Source organism: Orcinus orca, chromosome 7 (assembly GCF_937001465.1).
Source record: "Orcinus orca chromosome 7, mOrcOrc1.1, whole genome shotgun sequence".
NCBI lineage: Eukaryota > Metazoa > Chordata > Mammalia > Artiodactyla > Delphinidae > Orcinus > Orcinus orca.
This window is the reverse complement of record NC_064565.1, coordinates 51,170,716-51,194,291: the sequence shown is the minus strand read 5'-3', so window position 1 is coordinate 51,194,291 and position 23,576 is coordinate 51,170,716. Positions and strand designations below refer to the sequence as shown.

The window sequence follows — 23,576 nt, the reverse complement described above, 5'->3', positions numbered from 1 at the left end:
AAAAGGGTGGAAACAGCACAAACGTCCATCGGTGGGTGAATGGATGAACAAATTGTGGTATATACACATAAAGAATATTATTCAGCCATAAAAAGAAGTACTGATAGATGCTACAATGTGACAGATGCTCGAAAACAAGCTAAGTGAAAGAAGCCCAGACACAAAAGGCTACTGTATGATTCCATTTATTTGAAATATCCAGAATAAGTAAGTCCACAAGACAGAATACAGATTGGTAGTTTCCTGAGGATGAGAAGAAACTGCTTAATGGAGAAGGCATAATTTCTTTTGCAGTGATTGAAATGTTTTGGTACTAGATGGAGTTGGTGGTTACACAACATTGTGAATGTACTAAATACCACTGAATTGTTCACTTTAAACAGTTTGGTTTTGTTATGTGAATTTAATCTTAATAATTTTTTTAAAAATCTAGTTTTAAAAACTCTATTTGTAAATATTTTTAGCATAAGTAATCTATAACAATTACGGCACCCTTCTAGAATCAGTAGACTCAAGTTTTTAATCTAAAAGAAAGGTATATTTGAGGAAATTAGGCTCTTGGGTGCTTTATAAATATTTATTTTGATCCATCCTCATTGCCAATAAAAGGAATATTTTTATTCTCAATTAAAGAAAAAATTAAAATTTGTTATACTTATTTAACCAGTTGTCATTCACACCATCACACCTCTGGATGTGGACGAGAGAAAACCCATAGAATTCACCCCCTGAGTCATACCAGACACCTCATGAGCATTCATAACAGACTTTTCAAATACCAGATATTCGCTTGTCTGCCTCTTAAATTCTGTTCTTCCAACTTCCTGCTCAACCGCACTCAGTATAGCAGTTCTTCCAAAATGACTCTTTCCAATACCCAACCTCAGGCTGCCTCCTTTTTTGCTCCTTGCATTCTGTTTTCACATCAATCTAGAGAAAACTATAAGAACAAACTCTCTGCCAAGACCTGTCTTATTCCCTTACTCTGCTCTCAATCCTATGTTCTTTCAATGTTCCACCTTCTTCATCAGAAAGTGAAATCTGTAGCTGTTGGAAAGGGTGAAAAGTCAATTGGGTGACATCTCCAAAACTCATGGATCTGATTCTTCAAAAATGGAATCTCCACAGTCACTTTAGAAAGCACTCTGGTAGTCTCTTGATAAGTTAAACATAACCCATCAATTCTACTTCTAGAATTCTTCTTTAGAATTCTTCTAGAATTCTACTTTACCTAAGGGAATTTAAAGCATAGTCCAGACAATTATTTACAGCAGCATTATTCACAGTAGCTCAAAAGTGGAAACAAACCAAGTGTTCATCAATTGATGAATAGTTAAACAAAAATGTTATGTATACATATAATGGAATATTATGCAATCATAAAACGCAGTGATGTACTGATTCATGCTACAACATTGATGAACTTTGAAAATATTATGCTAAGTAAAAGAAGTTACACGCATGTATTGAGCAATTCCATTTATATGATATGTGCGCAGAATAGGCAAATATACAGAGAGAAAGTACTTCAGTGGTTGTCAAGAGCTGTGAAAGGGGCAGTGGGGAATAACTGCTAATGGTACAGGGTTTCTTTTGAGAGTAATGAAAAGGTTCTGGAAGTAGACAGTGGTGATGGTTATACAACATTGTTAATAAACCAAAAATCATACACTTTTAAAAGCTAAACTATAAAATACCTGGAATTGCCAATTGTTTATTTTTTAGTCCTCTTGCTATCTTAGCCATCTGGTGGCTGTGCATGGATTCAGACAGAAGTCAAGGCAGATTCTGAGGAGGTTAGGAGATTCTGCCGGGATTCCCACCACTGCTTTGTAGAGCCTTCCTCTAGAAAGGCAGTAGGATCTGGATTCAGATCCAGATGTGGCTTTAAGCAACTTGGTTACCTGCTCTAAGCCCTTGCTTCGTTATTTGTAAAATGGAGGAAAAAATATTTAACTCACTGTATATTATGAGGATGAAACAATCATATATTCAGAGAGTTTTGCTTTTAGTAGGCAATGATAAATGGTAACTATCTCAATTATCTTAGAGCACTTGCTCCTCAAATATTTTCTACATTGGTTGCCTATAACTAAGCCAATATATGAATCACAGGTGAAAATGTAAAAAAGCAATCACCTAATCAGGGGGTTGGTATAACGTGCTACCCACTGAAATGAATGGCTTTACGCTTTCATCCATGTGCTAAGTCAAACGTTGCCCTGAAATTATAATTTATACTCCATTGTTTTCATTAATGTCAACTGTCCTAAATGATACATTTATGTAGGACAACTGTCCAGAAAAACATTAGATGCAAATTGCTGCTTAATAAATCAAAGCCAAATTTAAGATATTCAGTGAGTTGCCTTTTTTGCTATGCATTATGCCTAGTGTTGAGAGGAAGCAGTGGAGAAAAAGGTCTAATATCCAGACTTTGACTTCTAGAGTTCACTGATCAGTGTTTATGGAGGATTATGTTGCTGACCATGCACTAGATTTATGAGAAAGAAAGGGAGAATCTACCTTTCTTCAGCATTAGACAGGGCTCACAGTTAATACTCTGGTGTGCTCTATGAGGATAAAAAGATTTTTATTAAAATGGAAGTGAAAAATCAGTCTTTACTTCCTCTGACAGTGTTCCAACAAAGAAACAATTTACTTTTCAGTCAGAAGGAGTCAGGATTAGAACTCACTACTGAGGCCATAGAACTGTTTCTGAGTTCAGAGATAAATTATCTGGGGTAATTTATTACAAAATGAAATTGTAGAAATTAATTCTCTATGTTTGAAGAATAAAATAGTCAACCAATGGATTGTTTTAAATTAGATAAAATTCTACTTAAAAATATGATAGACTTCAGTCTATGAAAGTCTATGATAGACTTCATAGACTTCAGTCTATGATTATATCATTTCAATATCACCAAAAAACTGGGCATATCTTTGCAATACATCTGATAAAATATGATGTGGCAGCACCAGCCCTGAGCAAGCTTCAGGCAGAGGGCAAGCCTGATTATAAGACATCATGAATAAAAAAAAGTGTTCATAACTCCATTTTGCATTTTCAACATTTTTTAGGATACAGATTTCAAATTTTAAATATTCTAATGGCTGAGGTTACTTCTTTTTACAGAAGCCTTTGAGAAATGCAATGTTTTAATTGTTCACATTAAAGACTCTTAGAAGCTTGAGGGAAAAAAAGTCTTTCCAGATGAGCAAGAGGTTGGATAAATGTAATGACATATGGTTTGTTTTTTATAGTCACAATATGCGAAAAATAGAAGCATAACACATGTATTCAATGATATATATGTATTTATACATATAAATATATATTCTGATTATAAATTATGAGATACGATTATTTTGTATCAATGTGATTTTGTTTTCTTTCTCTTTCTTGTTCCCTTTATGAATAAAAATAACAACTGAAACTTAGAACAATTTTAAACATCTCATTATACCAGGGATCTAGCAAGAGATAAAATCAACATATGCAAAGCCATGATGCCGCACGGTCCCCTCCTCAGACTTGTGAGCTGCGCTGTCTACAGGGTCTCAGAGCCTCAGGGTGGGAAAACTGTCCGCTGATCTTATTACGGAATTTCCCCTCACCCAGCAGGCTTCTTTGGAATCATTCCAGATGAAAGGGTCATGACCTGTTTCTTAAATATCTCTCAGTAAAAATCTATCTCACATCCTCTGGCAAACTCAGAACTCGCCTTGGAAGTTCTTCTTTTATTGCCTCTGGACCCCTGCGTTCATCAAGACACTCAGGAGATGTGAAAGGCATCTGATCATTACGTTTTATGTACTTGAGTTTTACAGTTTCAAAGGGTTTCGTTAAATCACTCGGTACTTTTTTTCTTCCAAGTTAAAATAAAAAACAAACCTGAGTTAATGTAAACTTTTCTCTTGCATGCTATAGACAATTTTTTGGGGTGGGGAGGGGTGATCTTTTGCAGGCTCGTGGGTTATTTTCAGAAGACCCTTGTTATGGAGAAGAGGAATAGCATGCATATGGAGAGGATTACCTCCAAGAAACCAAAATGGACCTCAAACTCATCGGGAAAGTGTTAGTGGTCACTATTAAGTCTTACGTGAAGGCGGAGGCGTACCCTAGGGACAGGCCTTGAAAATGATGGAGAAGGAGCTGTGATCACTATTCCACTACCTCTCAATGGTGGTTCTCACACCCTGCCTTCTTGAAGTTGTTTTTCCATTACCCAGGCCTGGCCCTGTGCTACCAATTTACCTCCAAGCTTTGTTGCCCCCATGTGTCTCTGAACTTCATTTACCTTACCTAGCTCATCCTTGGTAACTGAAGGGTCAAACTCTTTAGCTTCCAGAGTAACTGATTAATTGGTGCTAATGGCCCACCCACACATTAATTTTATTATAGCTTTAATTTAACTTTTTAGTTTGGAAAATTTCAGACGTGTCTGAAGTAAGTAGAATCACATAATAAAACCTCATTGTAATAACTCATCAGTCAATTTCAACGATTATCAATATTCTGCCATGCTTCTCCATACCACTTTTAATTTTACTATTTTTTTCTTTTAGTTAAAATTTACATAAATTGAAATCACAAATCTTAGCTGCACTATTTTGACAACTGGACACGCCTTGGTAAAACACACCCCTTTCATGATATGGAATATTTCCATCTCCCCAGAAAGTTACCCCCAGACTATACTCCTCTTCCAAGAGACAACCACAGTTCTGCGTTTTATTTAACCTTAGTTTTGCTTCTGCAACTTCTATGAATGGATTCATACTGTGTGCAGTTTTTTGTTTTTTGTTTGTTTGTTTTGCGGTACGTGGGCCTCTCACCGCTGTGGCCTCTCCCGTTGCAGAGCACAGGCTCCGGACGCGCAGGCTCAGCGGCCATGGCTCACGGGCCCAGCCGCTCCGCGGCATGTGGGATCCTCCCGGACTGGGGCAGGAACCCGTGTCCCCTGCATCGGCAGGTGGACTCTCAACCACTGCGCCACCAGGGAAGCCCCTGTATGCAGTTTTTTGTGTCCACCTTCTTTGACTCAGCATCATATCTGTGAAATTCATCCATATTGCTGCCAGTATCTGTTATTGTTCAGTAGGATTCCATTATATGAATTCCATACCACAATTTGTCTATTTTTTCTTTTGTTGATGGATAGTTTGATTCTTCCCAGTTTTTAACTGTTGTGAATATTTTTATACATGTCTTTTCATGGATATACGTTTTCATTTCTTTTGGGTAAAACACCTAGAAGTGGAATTACTAGGTCAAAGTGTAGCTGTACAGTTAGCTTTAAAGCTTAAACTTTCATCCCTTTTTCAATTGCATTTTTAAGCATTTTGAATAAATAATTAAATAAAATGGTAAAAAATTCCAGACGGCATAACAAATATATATTAAGAAGTATTCTTTGTACTCTGTTCCTGTCTAGCCCACTGCTCCACACTGCCTCCTATGTAAGCACTTTTATTAATCTCTTGTGCATTCTTCCAATTTTTTTAAACACAGTGATGAGTAAATAAACATACATTTGTCCCCTTCCCTCTTCTAACACAAAAGGTAACCTACTATATAGCCATAATACACCTTCTTATTTTCACCTAACAACATATTCTAGAGACTTTCCATATTGGTGAATAAATAGGTTCCTCATTCTTTTTATAAAAACTGCTCTATCCATGGCCCCTTGGATTGGTTCCAACCTGTTACTACTATACATAGGCTGCAATGAAGAAACTTTTACCTACATCATTACATATATATGTAGGAATATAGATGGGATAAATGTCCAGAATGGTGCTTTAGCCTTACTAGGCCAAGGGTGATAGGTATTTGTAATTTTGTTAATGTTGCCAAATTGTGCCCCAAACGTGTTGTGACATGTTGTAATCCCATCAGCAATGCATGAGTGTTCCCCTCAACCATAGTCTTGCTACCAGAGTGCACTGTGAACCTGGATCTTTGCCATTCTCAAGCATTTCAACTCAAGTTTCCTGAACAGCTGAGGAAAATAAACGTGCAAAACCCCGGCACCCTATGATTTTGTGTGGTGAGGTCCTAAGCAGAATCTGCTACTTAATTTGTGCGGCCAAGTAAAAAACAAAAATGTGGAGTCTCTGTTCAAAAATTATTAAGAATTTCAAGATGGTGAGAGTAGAACATTAAGGCAAGCATGCGGCCCTGTAAACAAAGTAAGAGAGCTTTGAGGAGGAACTTATTTTACCTTAAAATGTGATGTACGTTGTTGCACTCCACTCCATATAATAGTCATGTTTTAAATTACCCTTATCAAGTCAAATTGACCTTTCAGGAAGGCATATCATAGCTATCACGTGGCCATACCTCAGGTGCCACTACACAGCCTGATGGGAGAACTCTAGATGACTTCTCCCAGAACTTCCCTGCTCCCAGACAAGCTTTTTTTTTTTTTTTACATCTTTATTGGAGTATAATTGCTTTACAATGGTGTGTTATCTTCTGCTTTATAACAAAGTGAATCAGTTATACATATACGTATGTTCCCATATCTCTTCCCTAGTTATATAAATGCAGGGCCACCACTTTCCCTGCCTCACGTCTAAATAACTGAATAACTGTGATGATGGGAACTGAAGGCCGAGTGGATGTTGACGTTGGGACAGTCATTGCAAGAAGATCCACTAGTCCAAGTTGCACTTGTTGTTTGTCTTGATTTCTGACGATACAATGTCTGTTAGGGAGCCTGATTTCCCCTTCCAAGGGAGGAGAGCAGTGCCTTATTCAGTGGCACTCTTAGTGTTTCTGCACTCTCAGAACGCTTATCATTAATGGTATTGGGGACCCCCAGGAATCAGTGTTGTTGGGCTGGAGATGACGCTAGAGGAAATTTCCTGAAAAATCTCGAAATAGTCACTTCTGAAATAATAGAAAGCAAGTGGAGTGGAGGGAAAAAAAGAAGCTTTTTCATGATATATCGGGAGAGGGCATTTACTGAGATGCCAGGTGCCATGTTAATGCCCTTATATACGTCATTGCAGAGCCCCCTTCTTCAGGCTGCTCCCACAAACAAGTAGCATCTGCAAAGGAAAGAGAGACTGACAGAGCCAGAGAAAGAGAGGAAGAAACATCTACTCAAATAGGCAAAGGGAAAAAAATAGAACTGAATGCCAAACAATTTAATAAAAATATATCCAATATACTCATGAGGATTGAGGCCAGAGGGAAGAACAATTTGATCATATAGTAAACTTATCCACACTCTCAAATCATTACAGCATGTGTTAAGTGTTAATCCAGACAGCCCTGAGGTGTGCCACAGTTCTCTGCTCTTTCACCCCCTCTGCTGGTGAAAGCCATCCTCAGGTCGAAACACGAGCAAGCACCGGGAGAAGGTGAGGAAAATGAGATATGTATTTTACACAGTTGTGCTTCTCAAACTTTAATATGCATATGAATTGCCTGGGAATCTTGGTAAAATGCAAATTACTTACTAAGTCTGGGCTTGGGCCTGAGAGTCTGCATTTCTGGCAAACTCCCAAGTGGTGTTGGTCCTTGGACCACACTTTGATTAGCAAGGCTAACATTAATGATATACCGTCAGTAATCACCAGCACAAACACTTCTTCCTGAGGTTCCCCAGCTTCACAGAGAACTGATCTCTATGGCCTTTAAATAGCTCTACATCCAACAGTGGGTCCAATCCACAAAGTGAACAATTTAAATTCATTGGGAATGTTTCTACAGTTATCTCAATGATTTACTTCTGTACCAGTTTCACCATGCAGTCGATTATATTAGAATATTGGAATCTAGTTAACACATGTTGCAATGATTTGGTCAAATGAAAACAAATTTTTATTTTAGAAGAGTCATTTAACCAACACTCTCATTTCCAAACAGGAAGCTGAGGCGTAAAGAGAGTACGTGACTTGACGGAGGCCACACAGCTTGTTTATAGCAGCCAAACTAAAATCTAATTACACCAACACTGTCCTCATGCTGTCTGTCCAGATCATTTCCCTTTTTTCTCTTTCTCTAAGGTGACCAGACTCATATCTGCTAAATCCCATAGGTCACTGAAGTCCTAAGTGGCAGGTCACAAAGCTCAGTAAATATGACAGTATACATAGTAACTCATTCTTTTGTAAATTAGTGTCCAACTCTCTTATCAGCAGAGTTAGCCTTTAAATATCCATTAGAAGGAAAAAGAAATACTAGACCCTGTCTTATTAGCATCACCTATCTTGGGTGTTTAATCCTCACTTTGCTCTACCCTTTCTTCCTGAATCCCATTTTTAACAACAGGACACATTAGGTCTTAACTGATATTCTTTGAACTTCCCCACCCAAATAATACAGTAAGAAATACGGTAATTAATACAAATTAATTTCGTATAGTGCAGATGAGAAGATTCTTAATAAGTATGTTTTGAGTGAGTGATTTATTATTTGGGTAGATGAAAGGATGAATAGATTATTATACTAAGATAAATTAATCGTAACTAAATAGCAAAGAGGGGCTTATCAGACCCTCGAATAAGGCTATGCTCAAAGTGGGTTGGCCACGGACTATGTAATTTCACGTTCTTTTGTCTGCAGCATAAAAATTCACTTTAGAGTACTTAAGTGATTTTCATGCCTGACCAAGAGTGAAAGGTGAATCTCCAAGCTGCCCTTTCCATCATTCTCAGCAAAAAAAAAAAGACAAGAGTAAATAAAAAGTTTCCTGGTCTCTGACTTCCCACCCAATATAAACGTAGAATGCAGACGAGCAAAGTGAGTGAGCGAGTGAAATTGTTTGTAACAAAAACCCATTATTCACAGATGAAAAATTTATATTGTCAGCGTAATATCTGTGAGGCTAAACAACACTGGAGAGGATATAAAAGCAGTGCGCTTTGGTGCAGAACTACAGAGCTCAGGACACTGCACACCAGAGTCCCAAAAAGAGGGCTCTCTTTCTCTCTACCTGCTCTGTTCCACCTCCTGGTGTCAGAAGGTAAGATTAATACTGACAGATTGTAAGACTGAAAATCCTGTTTGGGGTACAGTTTTCATAAGGGGGCAAAGTATTATGAATTATAGTGCTGTTTTTTCATCTTATACTTTATTACTATAATACACAGGGCAGAGTTGAGATGAAAAAGTGATATAAAATGCATTTACATAAACTTCAACATACTGTAGCTGCAAAGTGAGCTGAAGAAATAATTCAATGCAAAGATACAAAATGAAAGAAAAACAAAGTGCAAAGATACAAAATAGAAAGAAAAACAAAGATTCAAATCAATGCACTTACTACAAGATTTAACTGTTATGAGAACTGCATTTTAAAAATAAGTGGTAACATTTTGAAAAACAAATATCTTTCTTTGGATTTGATAAATGTGTATACTATTGTGAACAGAAGGAGCTTTTTAAATTCAACAGAAATGTGTCCATTAGAGAGGTTATAACAGCAATGGCTCCTTACCAATGAAAACGTATGGTTTTCCAAAAGCGCAGAATCAACATCATCATTCAAATATTCAAATAAGGCTGATAAGGCTATCAAAAAATCAAAGTCCATGAAATCAGCTCTTTGTAAATAAGACATAGCATATTTTGTGCAGAGAACAAATATCATCGATTACTGGGAATTCTGTGGATGGAGCTGAGTAAACGCATAGATTAATAATCACTTACTATGTATTGAGGACCAATAGTAATAAACAAAATATCTAAAATGTTTACATGTCAAAATGAAATTATAGTAAATACCATTAGAAAAAAAAAATCAGATGTCCTAAAGTACCTACTTAAGCTCTTAAGGATAAAGAACACTTTTATGAAGATCCTCAATGGGTAAATGATTACGTGGTATGGTTTCTTTTCCACACATACTAATTAACAACTGTGAGAGGAAATGATCTAGCCAGTTTTAAAAGCATTTGGCCTAAAGCATCAATATATTTAGGGATATACTGTATGTCACCTTGTCTAGGTCAAAGATTAATCTTTCTAAAAGACTTTCTATGCAGGAAATACTATTGGTACCATATCTCCTTTTAAATTTGAGTGGAAATGTAAAGTTCTTGTAAAACTGCAGATTCTTTCTGTAGGCTGACTAAAGCAGGGGTGGGAAGTAACTGGAAAGTCTTCTCTTATTGAATAAGATTTTGATACCAAAATAACGCAAATATTTGCTTTCTCAAGTCGTGGTATTCAAACAACTATTCTTACATTTTTCACAGTTCTGTTGACTTTTACACAATGAATAAATACAATTTTAAAAATCAGTTACTTCTTTCAGTAGAGCTCATTCTGCTGCCTGGAGAGGACTTCGAACATTCTCCTCTGTATGGTTGTTTCTTCTGCCAGCTCTCTCAGGGGCAGAAAACCACCTGCTCCGTATCTGCCTCCAGAAGACGTCATAGAAGATACTGTAAAACCGTTAGGGACATTGTGTGGAAGGAATTACAGTTCTCAATTGACTTTCCAACAATGACTCTTTAGTAATCCTAAAGAGAAATGTTTGCTTTAATTTTCAAGTTTCTGAAAGCATAAATTTATCATTAAAAATTATAATCAGAAGACCCTGCCTATATATTTGGCAAGGTTTCCAAAGTTTGCCAACCAGATAAACTGAAGCACAGCAAAATGCCATATTAGTAATTGAATGTTGATGAATGAAGAAGGATGAATATGTAATGCCTATTGTGTGGCTTTGTCTAACTGACCTCTTAATCTAAAAAGAGTTAATATTTCAAAGGAAAAAAAATATCACGCAGGTATTACAGTCTCCATGTTTTAGTGCCAAAGACCGATAGTAAGTGTGGCTAAGATGTTAAAGAAAAGACTGATAGTTTAAAATGATAATATTTATAAAATACTTATTTCAAACCAAATGCCATTTGCTAAAAATACTCATTCAAATATTTTATGGATAAGCATGATCAAACTTGGATTGAAATCCCCACTTCTCAAAGTAAACACGATCGGTTGAAAGTAGCAGAGGGAAGTTCATGACAAACACTGGACTTGAGGTTTTCATTCAGAAAATAGGGGTGCTTGTCCTGTGGGGACATTCTGGCCACATTCATGTTGGTCCCACCCCGCCCATCCACACTGCATCATGATGTCCTTGGCATCCCATGGCTTCATGAGGCATCTGCTTGTGATGCGAGGTATTCTACAACCTGGTCTAGGGTGTCACTAGCAGTGAATGACACGTCCTGGACTCAGTCCAATTATAAAACAACCAGGGGACTTCCAAGACTTCAGAAGCAAGCATTAATTTTCTTTATGACAGTGATCTCTTAGTTTCTTAGTTGTGATTGTTCAAGTTGCCAGAAGCATTAGTTCTTGTTGCAAATTGCTTGTCTTTAAAATGATTTTTTTTCCTTTAATTTAGAACAGGTCAAAGCACCCTAAAATACCTCAAATCTGTTGGTCGCTTTATAATTACAAAGTCTAGACCAAGTTGCACTATTTAAAATATAAATGAATAATACATCTGAACCGACAGCTGGTATGCCAAGTTGTAGCCTGAGGCTGCTTTAAGATGGTTGAAATGCAGTATAATGTAAATGCTTGGAAGTGAAGGACTATTAATTGAAAGCCAGACTGATAGTGAAGAGGGTGGCATTACGGATAAGGCGCCATTCAGGCTAACCATATGTAGCATATCATCTACAGTGGGTATTTTCAATGTTTATCGTGGACATTTTTAATTTCAATTCTGGAAATGAGCCTTCTAATCATTAACAGAAGTGTCCTACACTAATGAAAAAGCTTCAGAGTGCTACACATCTTTTGTATTCTTTTTAGCCACCCAAAAAAAATAAAAAAGAACTGCAGGAAAAATATAATCTAATATTTGAAATTACTCAAAATATAATCAGAATAAAATTGATGACTAGCTTTTTGTTCTATTTATAATATTTACTTAGTCAAAATTGAACTAATTTAGTCTGACCGGTTTAAATATGGTTGAGGGTCTCTATCTTTCCCTTGACTCTGTGTTCCAACAGGCAGCAAAAATGAAAAGCATTTACTTTGTGGCTGGATTGCTTGTAATGCTGGTCCAAGGCAGCTGGCAACGTTCCCTTCAGGACACAGAGGAGAAATCCAGGTATTAAATCGTTAGACTTGAACTAATATAGCACTATGGTTAGAATACAGCCTGAGATAACTGTGATTAGTAAATAGGTCTCCGTAATTTGGAGTAAATACTCTGCACAATTTTCAAATGTGTAAAGTATCATTGTGATAAAGGCTTTTCTAGAGTACAGATCAGAGTATGTCGTTTCATAACCGAAGAGGTGGGCAATGTTGAAAAATATGTTACATGGGAAATTATAGCTCTTTGAAATCTTCAGCTAATACTCCCCGTTCATTCATTACTCACACTGCAGAGTAGGTCATTTTAATTATTCACACCAACTTTTCCTCTTTTACTCTTTTCTAAAAAATAACACTGTTTCTTACTAATTGTAAAAGTCATACGTGCTCATTATAAAAATATGCATGTACTGTATATAAATATATCCCGATCAGTTACAGCTTTGTATTATGTTCTGTCTCTTAGCATTGTATTGTTAGCTTATTTTTATTATATCATTACAAATATCTATTAAGTGTATGGTATTTAATGGCTACATACTATTCCACCTCATAAATATACAATATTTATTTAGCTACTCCTGCTCTATTGAATACGTAAGGGTTCTTCAAATTTTCCCACAAAGAATGCTGCAAATAACATTTCTCCCTACATTTCTTACTGTTTTTCTGAGGATTTATTTCTAGTATTTATTTCTAGTAAAATAATCATGTCAAAGGATCTGAATGAGTTTAAATGTTTTATCTTGCCAACTTGCTTTCCAGAAAAGTCATACACATGCACACTCCCATCAGCATTATAGAAATACTCCTCTCATAATATCCTCCTCGGTATTTAATCCTTGCTAATTTGATAGGTAAAAATAGTATCTCATTTCTATTTTTGAGTTTTAATCATATTGAATATTTCCCCACATAGCCGTGCCAACCAACTGTTGATTACTGGCATGTGGATTATCCACTACACAGTTTCAAATTAGCAAGTGGGCTTTTTCTTGCCTTTCTTCGAATTTTTAATTGTCTTTCCTTCACCATTAGCTACCACATAGCCAGGTAACGGAGCTACTTTTTTATATTAATATATGCGAAACAGAATTCGGAACATAAATCTGCTGCCCCCCGAAAAACGGTTTGGTATTCTTCACTCTTTTAAAATATTCAAGGCATTGCTCTCTTCTGGCATTATTAACATAATTACGAGTAGATGAAATTGTTAAAAAAAGATTTATTTAATCCTATTTCAGAAAAAAGAAGCCAGTTGTAAAATCAATTGCTAGAATTCCAAATCGGAGTGTATTCAACTCTGGTAAGACCATGGGATTCCCATGGAAAATTAAGGTTTTTCTGAACTGCCAACTGAAATACTCAAGGAACCTGCCTTCCAACTTCATGTGGTTCTGTATTTTGGAGAGAAGCTGCTTCTCAAGTGAATCTACTCTTGAGGAGAGATTTAATTGCACCAGTCACTCTTCTTCACAGATCATTCCCAGCTCCCCAGACCGACCCGCTCAATGACCCAGATCAGATGAGTGAAGACAAGCGCCACTCGCAGGGCACGTTCACCAGTGACTACAGCAAGTATCTGGACTCCAGGCGCGCCCAGGATTTTGTGCAGTGGTTGATGAACACCAAGCGGAATAAGTAAGAGTCTGAACCTGATCAGAAATTTGCACACAAATGTATTACTTAAATATGTCTAAAATTCCTCCTGACTTTCTTAAGTTATCGTGCCTATCAAATAGTGCCCATAAGCTCTTTCAATTTTGATGATTTTCAAGGTTGGTGATGCTATCCTTCATAATGTGCCTCTGCATGTCCCACCCCTCATCCCTCCAAAACTCTTACCCACCCTCCAATAGGACATAGAATTTAAATTTTCCCAACTGTGGTCTTAGCAATATTCACTTCATGCCCATTTTCCTTTAAAATTGAAAGCTGACTTTTGTGGACCTGCAAGATTAGAAATCTAATCCTGACCAAAAGATAAGAGCAAATTCAACATTCCCTTGTAGGATTCAAACTCATGACTATGATCACAAAGTATGCTCTAGCCAAGTTAGTCACGGTAAGGAATGGAAAGAGATGCAGTCTTTTTCTTGTAGAATACAATCCAAGATACACATTTAAAATTACAGTCTAGCTGCACAGCATAAAGAGAGAAGAAGGTATATAAGAACACAAGCCTATCGCAAGGCATACATTTTAATGCTGGATTTCCTTTGACAGTTTCGGGGTTTTTTTTGTTTGTTTATTTTTTTGCTGCATCCAGGCTACTGGACGAAATCAGCTGCAAGAGTTTCACAGGGATGGTGGAATTTCACAATTACTTTGGAGGGTGATCCACAAGAGGAAGGGAGTTATACACACAAAGTAGCTGAAGGAATCTAAAAATCAGGAAAAGGGAATAAATTTGTCCGGATAGAATGGAGAAGGGGGACAGAGTGAGACGAGCCAGCAGGAAGAATAAAAAAGAGCTGTTGACCAAAAATCCTTAAACTGGAGAGTACAGGAAAGATGGTAGTCATGGTCAGAGAAGACACTGCGAGAAGTCCTCGTTAAGGATTACAAATGAAGCCATTGGTGAAATGGGAGAAATCACATATTTGAAAAAATGCAAACAGCTATGTTCATTTCTAGAAAGAGAATGCCATGACTTGGTAAACTAATGTAAAACAATCCTAGCTCCCAGGCAGTTTCTGTTGTGTTTAAGATGAAACCTTCCAGGGCTAATATATGATGGAGCAACTGACCGTCTATCTGGTCAACCACCTCCACAGAGCACTCTGTACACATTTGAGGGTGATACGGGGTCATCTTCTTAGCTTTCCTCACTGCTAGCCTATCACACATTTCCTTTAATCCAATATCATGTGGTCTTTTGATGACATTTTGAGATGCACCTTTGTTTTCCCTTGATTCAGTTAACTAACTCTGACCCCATATATACTAATGACAAGCTGCTGCTTTGTTTGCAGGTAGCATAGCACAGTGGATAGCCCCCATACATTGAGATGGAAGAAAATGCTGCTTTAATAGTCAATGGCACAGATAAGCAGAGCAGGTGAAAATGGGTCACTAGGTGGAGTGAGGGAGCTTAGCTCCCCATAATTTTTATTAGCCCTCCATCAACCTTCACTTCAGATAATTAATGTAGCTTCCAGACAAGTCCTCTACCCACCCTCATCTCTCAAAACCACACAGAATCCCGAACCAAAGCTGCCACTGCTTGCTTATAGGTGAGAATCATATTTCTAAAGAGACAGAGCTTCAATTTAACTTTCACATTTCTTTCAGGAATAACATTGCCAAACGTCACGATGAATTTGAGAGACATGCTGAAGGGACCTTTACCAGTGATGTAAGTTCTTATCTGGAAGGCCAAGCCGCCAAGGAATTCATTGCTTGGCTGGTGAAAGGCCGAGGAAGGCGAGAGTAAGTCTGTACATTCTTATTCAACTTTTCTTTTTTTTTTTTTTTGCTTGATGTGAAAAACTCAGAATACGGTTATCTATATACGGATCTGCATTACAGAAGCCATTAGTATAGTCTGACAGAGTAAAGAAATAACTCTTGTTGGTGGGAGACAATTTACAAAAGTCTCATCTGTTTTATCTCTGTTAGCAAGTATTAATAGAGTCAAACAGGTTACTTTTTATCCCCCATTGTAGTTGTATTATAATTAGGGTATTAATTTGCCAATCTAGGACACTTTTGAGAATAAACAGAGTGCTTTTGATAACTACACCAGGAAAATAAGCTTAAACTAGGACTGTCCAGGAAAACTAGGGATAAAGGAAAAGAAGAAATAATGCAGAAAACTTAGTTTCACTTTAAATATTTACATAATTTATGTGTTAGTAAGTAATGTGTTAGTAAGTATTGAGGTAAAAATGTGATAAAGACTGAAAGGAATTAAACTTAAGACGTTTAATGGAATGACATTCAAAATACAGATATGTGGCAACACCCATATATTTAACAACGTGCCCATTTTTTAGGGACTGTGATAAAGATAACCATTAAATTATCACAGCTGAAAATACGCCCAAGAACTTTAGGTACTTTCTTGGATCTTACCACAACCAATCAGACCCCTGAACCATCCTGTTTTCTTGTGACCATTTTGATTGACATTTGAATTATGAGAAGCAGGAAATTCATGTTCCACTCTATTTTTATTTTTAGTGAGACTTTAAAGAGCTCTCGAGGCAAAAGGGAACTAGTACTGTTGCTGATTTTTAAAACATTAACAATCAAATTTAAAAAATCAATGGGAAAATAGTCACACAATCAAATTTACAAAATCAGTGGGAAAATAGTCACTTACACTTGACGCTATTTTATAGTGTTTTAAAGGCATACCAAAAATTCTGCTAAATAAATCAATCGAAGAGAAAAATCTGATACAGACTAAGGTTTAATCCCTTAATACTGCACTTGGCAAGGCTGTTTTGATAATCACTAGTTTTATAGGCTAGAATATATTTTTATGAATTATAAACAAATTAATAGTCTCAATAATAACTTCTGTGTTGGCAATACCCTAAAATCTTTGAAGCAGCTGGAATATGGAAAAGGCCTTAGTTTCAGGTCCCAGCTCTGTGCTATTCTACCTAATCCCTTTCTGATATGCAAGTTTCTATGAGGCTTTTCGTGATAGGCCCTCTGTAAATAGAAACATATGGTTTTCTCAGCGATGCTTACACATGTTACCAGTGATAGGCAACCAATAAGCATTTATTTGAAACGTTTAACCAAGTACTGATTTTACCTCTTTTTTTCTCAGTTTCCCAGAAGAAGTCACCATTGTTGAAGAACTCCGCCGCAGACACGCCGATGGCTCTTTCTCTGATGAGATGAACACAGTTCTCGATAATCTTGCCACTCGAGACTTTATAAACTGGTTGCTTCAGACAAAAATTACTGACAGGTGATTTATTTTAGTTTATTCTGAAAACCATCAACACTTTCATAAATATTATCATACTGCTACAGGTTGTTCCTATGTGGGGAGAGAGTCTTTACTCTCTTGATATATAATCAAAATTATAATCATTCAAGAGTACATTATTATATTTGTTTTCTGTCATTACAATTTTATCCATTCACTCATTTATTCCAAACACGTTTCCTGAGTGTCAATAAGGGACAAGGCATTCGGAACACATTGCAAATTGCTGTGTATGTTGAAATTTTAGCACAAAGTAAAATGCCAGTATATATGGTATCAAATACTTAATGTAATAAGCATAGCAGTAAAAATTTAAATGCCAAAAGTAACCACTTATCTTGGTAGGTTGTAATTGCCTTTTTTATAATTATTCACACATTTTATATATCTTGATAGAGACACTTTAGGGTAAGCCATCTTCAAATGTAAATATTTGAAAACTCCAAAAGACAAAGGGATATATAAGATGAAAAGACATAAATAACTTTGATCAAAATAAATGATTGAAATATTTCCTGGATAAGTTAACTATATCGTCTGTGTATTATACTATGTTAAGTCATTTTCTCTTTTTTTTAAATCTCCAGGAAGTAAGTGTGTCATTACTCAAGTTCATCTTCACAATATCACCTGCCAGCCATGTGGGATGTTTGAAATTTTAAGTTCTGTAAATTTAAGAGGTGTATTCTAAAGCCATATTGCTTTGCATGCCAATAAATAAATTTCCTTTTAATATTGTGTAACCAAAAGATCATGAGTAAATAAACCATTGTCAAAATAGTGCTAACATGTCAGCTTTAAAATAAAAAAAATGCAGAATTCTCTTATTTTTTTCTTATTTTGGATGAAGTACCCTAACCTGCTTACACTTAGCAATGAAATTGTTGTTCTATGATATAGTTTGTATATATAAATCACTCCAATCACAACATATCTGCGTTATAATCATAGGATAAGGGAAGGACTGGTAGCCACAGTTGTGAAACTGAAAGTGAACTTTCTTAAAACTTTTGTCATAAAAATGCTCAGCTTTCAATATATAAAAGATAGACTGAATAAAAATTTCAAGCTTCTTCACCATGGTCTGTTTTCTCTCTTCTTTGTGCTCCTACTCCTTCCAAATACTTCCTAAGCTGGCAGCCCATAAGCCAATTCGATGCCCAGCCGTGGTTTCACGTTTTAAGTTGTTACACAATGCTTTAATGTTTTTGGCCAACATTGAAAAATCAAGGTATTTTACATTAAAGTGTTGATTTCTTGAAAAATTAGGTCCTCAGGAAATATTAGACCCACAAAACAAATCTCTTCTGAAGCTGAGAGCCAGCTGCCTTCTTCTGAATGGGCACATGCTTTTCAGCTCACTATTGTGCCCCCTACACACAAACACACACACACACACACACACACACACACACACACACCTGTGCATGTTATACATTCACAACCAGATAATGTACACAGGTAGCCACTTTCCCCAGTCCACTTTATTTATACATCTTACTTGTCTGGCACCTGCAGACATTTAAATTTGTCTATCATACCCTGTACTCTTATCTCCCTGTCCTGCAGTGTCCAGTATCTTGGGCCAGTCTGATGCTCATTGCCGTGCCAGAGACATTTCTTTGCTGTATACAGACAGCATTGCCAACTCTCTTTCTCTCTTTTATTATTGAGATATGATAAAGACATAACATTGTGTTTGTTTATGGTGAACATGTCAATTTACATTTATATATTGCCATATGATTACCACCAGAGCTTTAGCTAACTCCTCTGTCAGGTCACACAATTATTTCTTTTCTGTAGTGAGAACATTTAAGATCTAGTCTCCTAGCAATTTTGAAGTATGTAATACTGTATTATTGACTATAATCACTATACTGCCCATTAGATCTCCAGAACTCACTCATCTTCTAGTTGCAAAGGTGTAACCTTTAATAACAACTTCCCCACCCGCTAGGTCCTGATAACCATTGTTTGTTCAAGAGTGTGTTGTTTAGTTTCCACATGCTCATAAACATTCCAGCTTTCCTCTTGTTGTTGATTTCTAGTTTCATATCATTGTTATCAGAAAAGATAGTTGGTATGATTTCAATCTTCTTAAATCTACTAAGACTTATTCTGTTACCTGTCATATGACCTATCCTTGAGAAGATTCTATGTGCACTTGAGAAGAATGTGTATTTTGCTGCTGTTGGATGGAATGTTCTATAAATATCTGTTAGATCCTTTTAGTCTAATATATAGTTCAAGTCTAACATTTCCTTCTTGATTTTCTGTCTAGATGATCTATCCATTGCTGAAAGTAGGATATTGAAGTCCCCTGCTATCATGATATTGTTGTCTATTTCTCCCGTCAGATATGTTAGTATTTGCTTAATATAGTCAGCTGCTCCATTGTTAAGTATCTATATTTTTATGATTGTTATATCTTTTTGATAAATTGACCCCTTAATTATTATATAATGACCTTCTTTTTCTCTTGTTACTGTATTGGCTTAAAGTCTATTATAAGTAGAGCCACCCCCACTTTATTTTAGTTTCCAATTGCAAGGATTATCTTTTTCCATCCTTTCGTTTTGAGCCTATGTATATCCTTAAAGCTGAAGTGAGCCTCCTATAGGCAGCATATGGTTAGGTCTTGTTTTTTATCCCTTTATACACTCTGTGACTTTTGGTTGGTGAATTTATTCCATTTACATTTAGAGTAATTATTGATATGTTAGGCCTTATTAATGTCACTTATTAGTTGCTTTTTAGGTGTTTTGTAGTTCCGTTGTTTCTTTTTTCCTCTGTATCTGCTTACCATTTTAAATTAGTGATTTTCCATTTTCTTCTTGTTAAACAAAAAAATTGCTTATTAATACAAAAGCACACACAAAGTATAAAGCGATAAGAAATTTAAATATCTAAGTCGGAGCAAACAGGTGGCAATTCAACATCCAGAGTTGACAAATTGCTTGAAAGAAACTGCAACAGGTTAAATTCCCCCGATGAAGAGGGACTCTTCAAAGGTGAAGAGGGGCCAAGGTATAACAACTTTTCAAGTTTCCTCTCCTCACTGAGAATCATGAGAGACACTCCATTCAAGGGGAGGTGTCCAATTTGGTGCTTTTAAGGCAGGTCAAAACCCTCAAAATCTAGAGGATTGAAGGGAAAATGTGTCTCTATTTCTGGATAGGTATCATTTGAGGCAGGAACAGAGCTTTTTCTTTAACAGTGCTTTTGGTCATCTTTTTGGCAGAGAAGTTTGTCTCTGAGGCATCTATTAGTCTTTACTGACTTTTTTTGTAGCTCTGTTGACAGTTCCTAAAGACTTTCTGGTGGCTTTAGGTAAGGCTATTGGAAAATCAAACATTTTGCAAACATGTGATGTTGAAACCCAAGATCTCCCATCTAAGACTTTGACTGAAGTCCTAGACCCCAGCTTCAGTCTCTCCTTAGAAGCCACACGGATGCCTGGTTCTCCATTTTCCTTAACAGCAAAGATCAGAGTAGTCATTCTGGATTAAGCAAGACTCAGTCTCTTTTTCTGTTCTGACTGCTTTTCTTGATTTTCCACTCTGATTCCCTTTTCTTTATCTTTTGTAAATCTACTCTAGGTTTTAGTTTTCTGGTTGCCAGGAAGCTTACATAAAACGTCTTATGGAAAAAGTTCATTTTAATATGATAGCCACTTAACTTCAATCACATATGAAAACTCTACACTTCTACTCCCCGACTTTTATATTTTTTATATCACAAGCTATGTCTTTTTATATTATGTGTTTGTTAACAAATTATGGTAGCTACTCTGCTATAGATGCTTTCTATTGCATTTTCCATTTCATTCATTAGATTCCTCAGCTCCAGAATTTCTGTTTGGTTCTTTTTTATGATTTCTATCTCTGTTAAATTTCTCATTTTGTTCATGTATTGTTTTCCTGATTTTGTTAAATTGTCTTACTGTGTTTTCTTGTAGCTCATTGAGCTATTTTGAATTCTTTATTGAGTAAATTGCAAAATTCCATGTCTTTGAGTTTGGTAATTGGAGATTATTGTTTTATTTTGATGATGACAAATTTCCTTGATTCTTCATGTTTTTGGAGTTCTGCATTGATGATTTCACATTTGAAGTAGCAGAATCACCCACAAATCTTTACTAGTTCCCGTCAGGTTAGATACATTGATCCTTTGTCCTATTATATCTGGGGTTTCTCTGACCTTCTATGGATACACCAACTCCACACTTCTTGCCCCCCTTTGTGGCAGAATTCTTAAGCTTTTATGCCTTCTCTGGTTCTTACTACTCACCAGGTGAGCTGCTGGAAACCTATCTCTTTTTTCCAAAAAGTAGTGCCATAGCTCAAGTTTGTGATTTCTTCCTTGCCCACAGACTTTGGTCTGATTTTCTGAGCACACTCCATTTGCCACACTTGGGAGTCCACACAAGGAGCCAGCAGAAGAGTGGGGCGAGGTGTGCGTTTACTAATTGGGGCATTGAGGATGCCTGCAGTTCTGATGGGGGGATTCTCACAGGTGGGCTTCCTGTGGAGTCCTGAAAGCAGTCAGCAGGATTCTCTAATGCCCTTTGATATTCTTATCTGCCTCTCTCCTCATCTCCTCTCATCCTCCAGTCATGGATGTCCTCGCTTCAGTACTGTGGGTATAGCTGGAGAGAAATGGGTTTCTCCAGTAGCTTCCCATACAGCTGGGGTAGCCTGGCACTCGTTCACCACTCACCTTTTCTCCCCCAAGAGAGGTTGCCACCAGTTAGTTCAGCCCTGCGCTGTGTCACCTTGGGGGAGGGACAGAGCTGGGTGGTTCCTCTCACCCTCTCCAAAGCATCCAAATTTGGTTTCGTTTTTTGTTTTTGTTTTTGCTCCAGTGGAGTGTTGGAATAGCCCCTCAGGAAGGCTAGACCTCTACGAAGTCTCTCTTATCTTGGATGGCTGCCCAAGTCAGCACTCTCCAGGTTTTCCTCAACTGCCGCCAAGGGGTGTTGGGGCAGGTTCACCAGCTCCTGCTGGTTCGCAGACTGCACAAAGGTCTGTCTTCCTTTTGCCAGACGCACAGTTGGGAGAGACTCCTTCCAGGTCCCTTGACATATGGTGCTTGATCCCACAACTCTATAGACATACTTTTGTTCATAAATGGATGCTGGTTTTTGGTTGTTAAAAAGGGGACAGAAAGGAGGAATGTATTATGCCAAAATGATGCCGACATCAATTTGAGTTGGATCCTCTTTCTCTATCTCTAAAGTGCCTGTAAGCCAGAATTTCCCAATTACCCACCAATAAGTTTCCAAAGTTTATAAATTACTTATATACTTTGACCAAAAGGAGTAATATCTGTAATAATGACAGCTTACATAATGACAAGCTTTTCCTGATCTGGATAGAAAATTTAAGATTAGCATTATCTAAGTAGGTTTAGTGCCAGCTGTGGGAGCCTGAGCAGGTAATTTAAGCTGCCTGGGCCTAAATTCCTTGTGAGAAAAAATTAGATTAAAAGTGCCTAATCGCCACCATATCTTTCAGAAGTCTTTGTTTATAGCTCTGTATTTGTCTTACAATGAGTTCTCAGTAATAATAGGATCCTGAAGTATACATCTTAAGATCATTATTATGGAGCTACTCAGGGCAGAAGTTATCTTTGTATGTATCAAGATTATGTCACTCAGCTTCTCCAGAACCAAAACTAACATGTTTTCCTCCAAAGCATCTGAAAGGGGAAGGCTCATAGGTTGCGCAAGTTCTTTCCGAGTAGGGTTGTTGTTCGTATATTTGCTTGATGTTTTAGGTAGGGGATGGCTTTGTGGATTGTTAAGGCATTCAACTGATAAGATCAATGTACTGTATTTTTCACAGTCCTGAGCTAACACGCTCAAGGCTATTCTATGGGACTTCCCTGCTGACGCAGTGGTTAAGAATCTGCCTGCCAGTGCAGGGGACACGGGTTGGATCCCTGATCCAGGAAGATCCCACATGCCGCGGAGCAACTAAACCCGTGCACCACAACTACTGAGCCTGTGCTCTAGAGCCCACGAGCCACAACTACTGAGCCCACATGCTGCAACTACTGAAGCTCGCATGCCTAGAGCCCGTGCTCCACAACAAGAGAAGCCACTGCAATGAGAAGCCCGCTCACCGCAACGAAGAGTAGCCCCCGCTTACCACAACTAGAGAAAGCCTGCATGCCGCAACAAATACACAATGCAGCCAAAAATAAATAAGTAAATAAATTTATTTAAAAAAAAAAAAAGGTTGTTCTACGATGTCCACCATGGTTTCTTTTATGCAAATTGTTGCCTTTATTCTGATACTAATGTATCACAGGTGACATAACAGGCTCCATTTGGAACTGACGTTTGGTTAGAAACTAAACAGATATGTGTTCTTGTGACACCAAGTCAAAAGCTTGAGAACACCTCCATGCCCACTCCAGTTAAGCAGCAGCCTTCAGAACCAGGGATATAAAGGAGAGGAGGTAGGCAGCTAAGGAAACTGACACCTAGCTGGAGTGAATGGAAAAGGGAAGCATAAAACAGCAAAT

The 23,576-nt window shown here is 37.2% G+C and overlaps 1 protein-coding gene and 1 pseudogene across 2 annotated transcripts; one reads left to right on the top strand and one right to left on the bottom strand.

Moving 5' to 3' along the window:
- The first annotated feature begins 8,905 nt into the window (after positions 1-8,905).
- Positions 8,906-18,119, top strand: GCG (glucagon). 2 transcript variants are annotated; one of them, XM_033412608.2, is made up of 6 exons: positions 8,906-8,987; positions 12,001-12,101; positions 13,571-13,732; positions 15,386-15,523; positions 16,878-17,021; positions 17,630-18,119. In XM_033412608.2, exons 2-6 carry the CDS (start codon positions 12,010-12,012, stop codon positions 17,634-17,636), a joined length of 543 nt encoding a protein of 180 aa, XP_033268499.1. In that variant the 5' UTR covers positions 8,906-8,987; positions 12,001-12,009; the 3' UTR covers positions 17,637-18,119. The 2 variants fall into 2 exon arrangements, with proteins under 2 accessions (XP_033268499.1, XP_049568736.1); XM_049712779.1 differs by lacking the exons at positions 8,906-8,987; positions 17,630-18,119 and having other exon boundaries at positions 12,008-12,101; positions 16,878-17,025.
- A 1,824-nt stretch (positions 18,120-19,943) lies between these two features.
- Positions 19,944-20,544, bottom strand: LOC101272565 (securin-like; annotated as a pseudogene).
- Between the last annotated feature and the right edge of the window lie 3,032 nt (positions 20,545-23,576).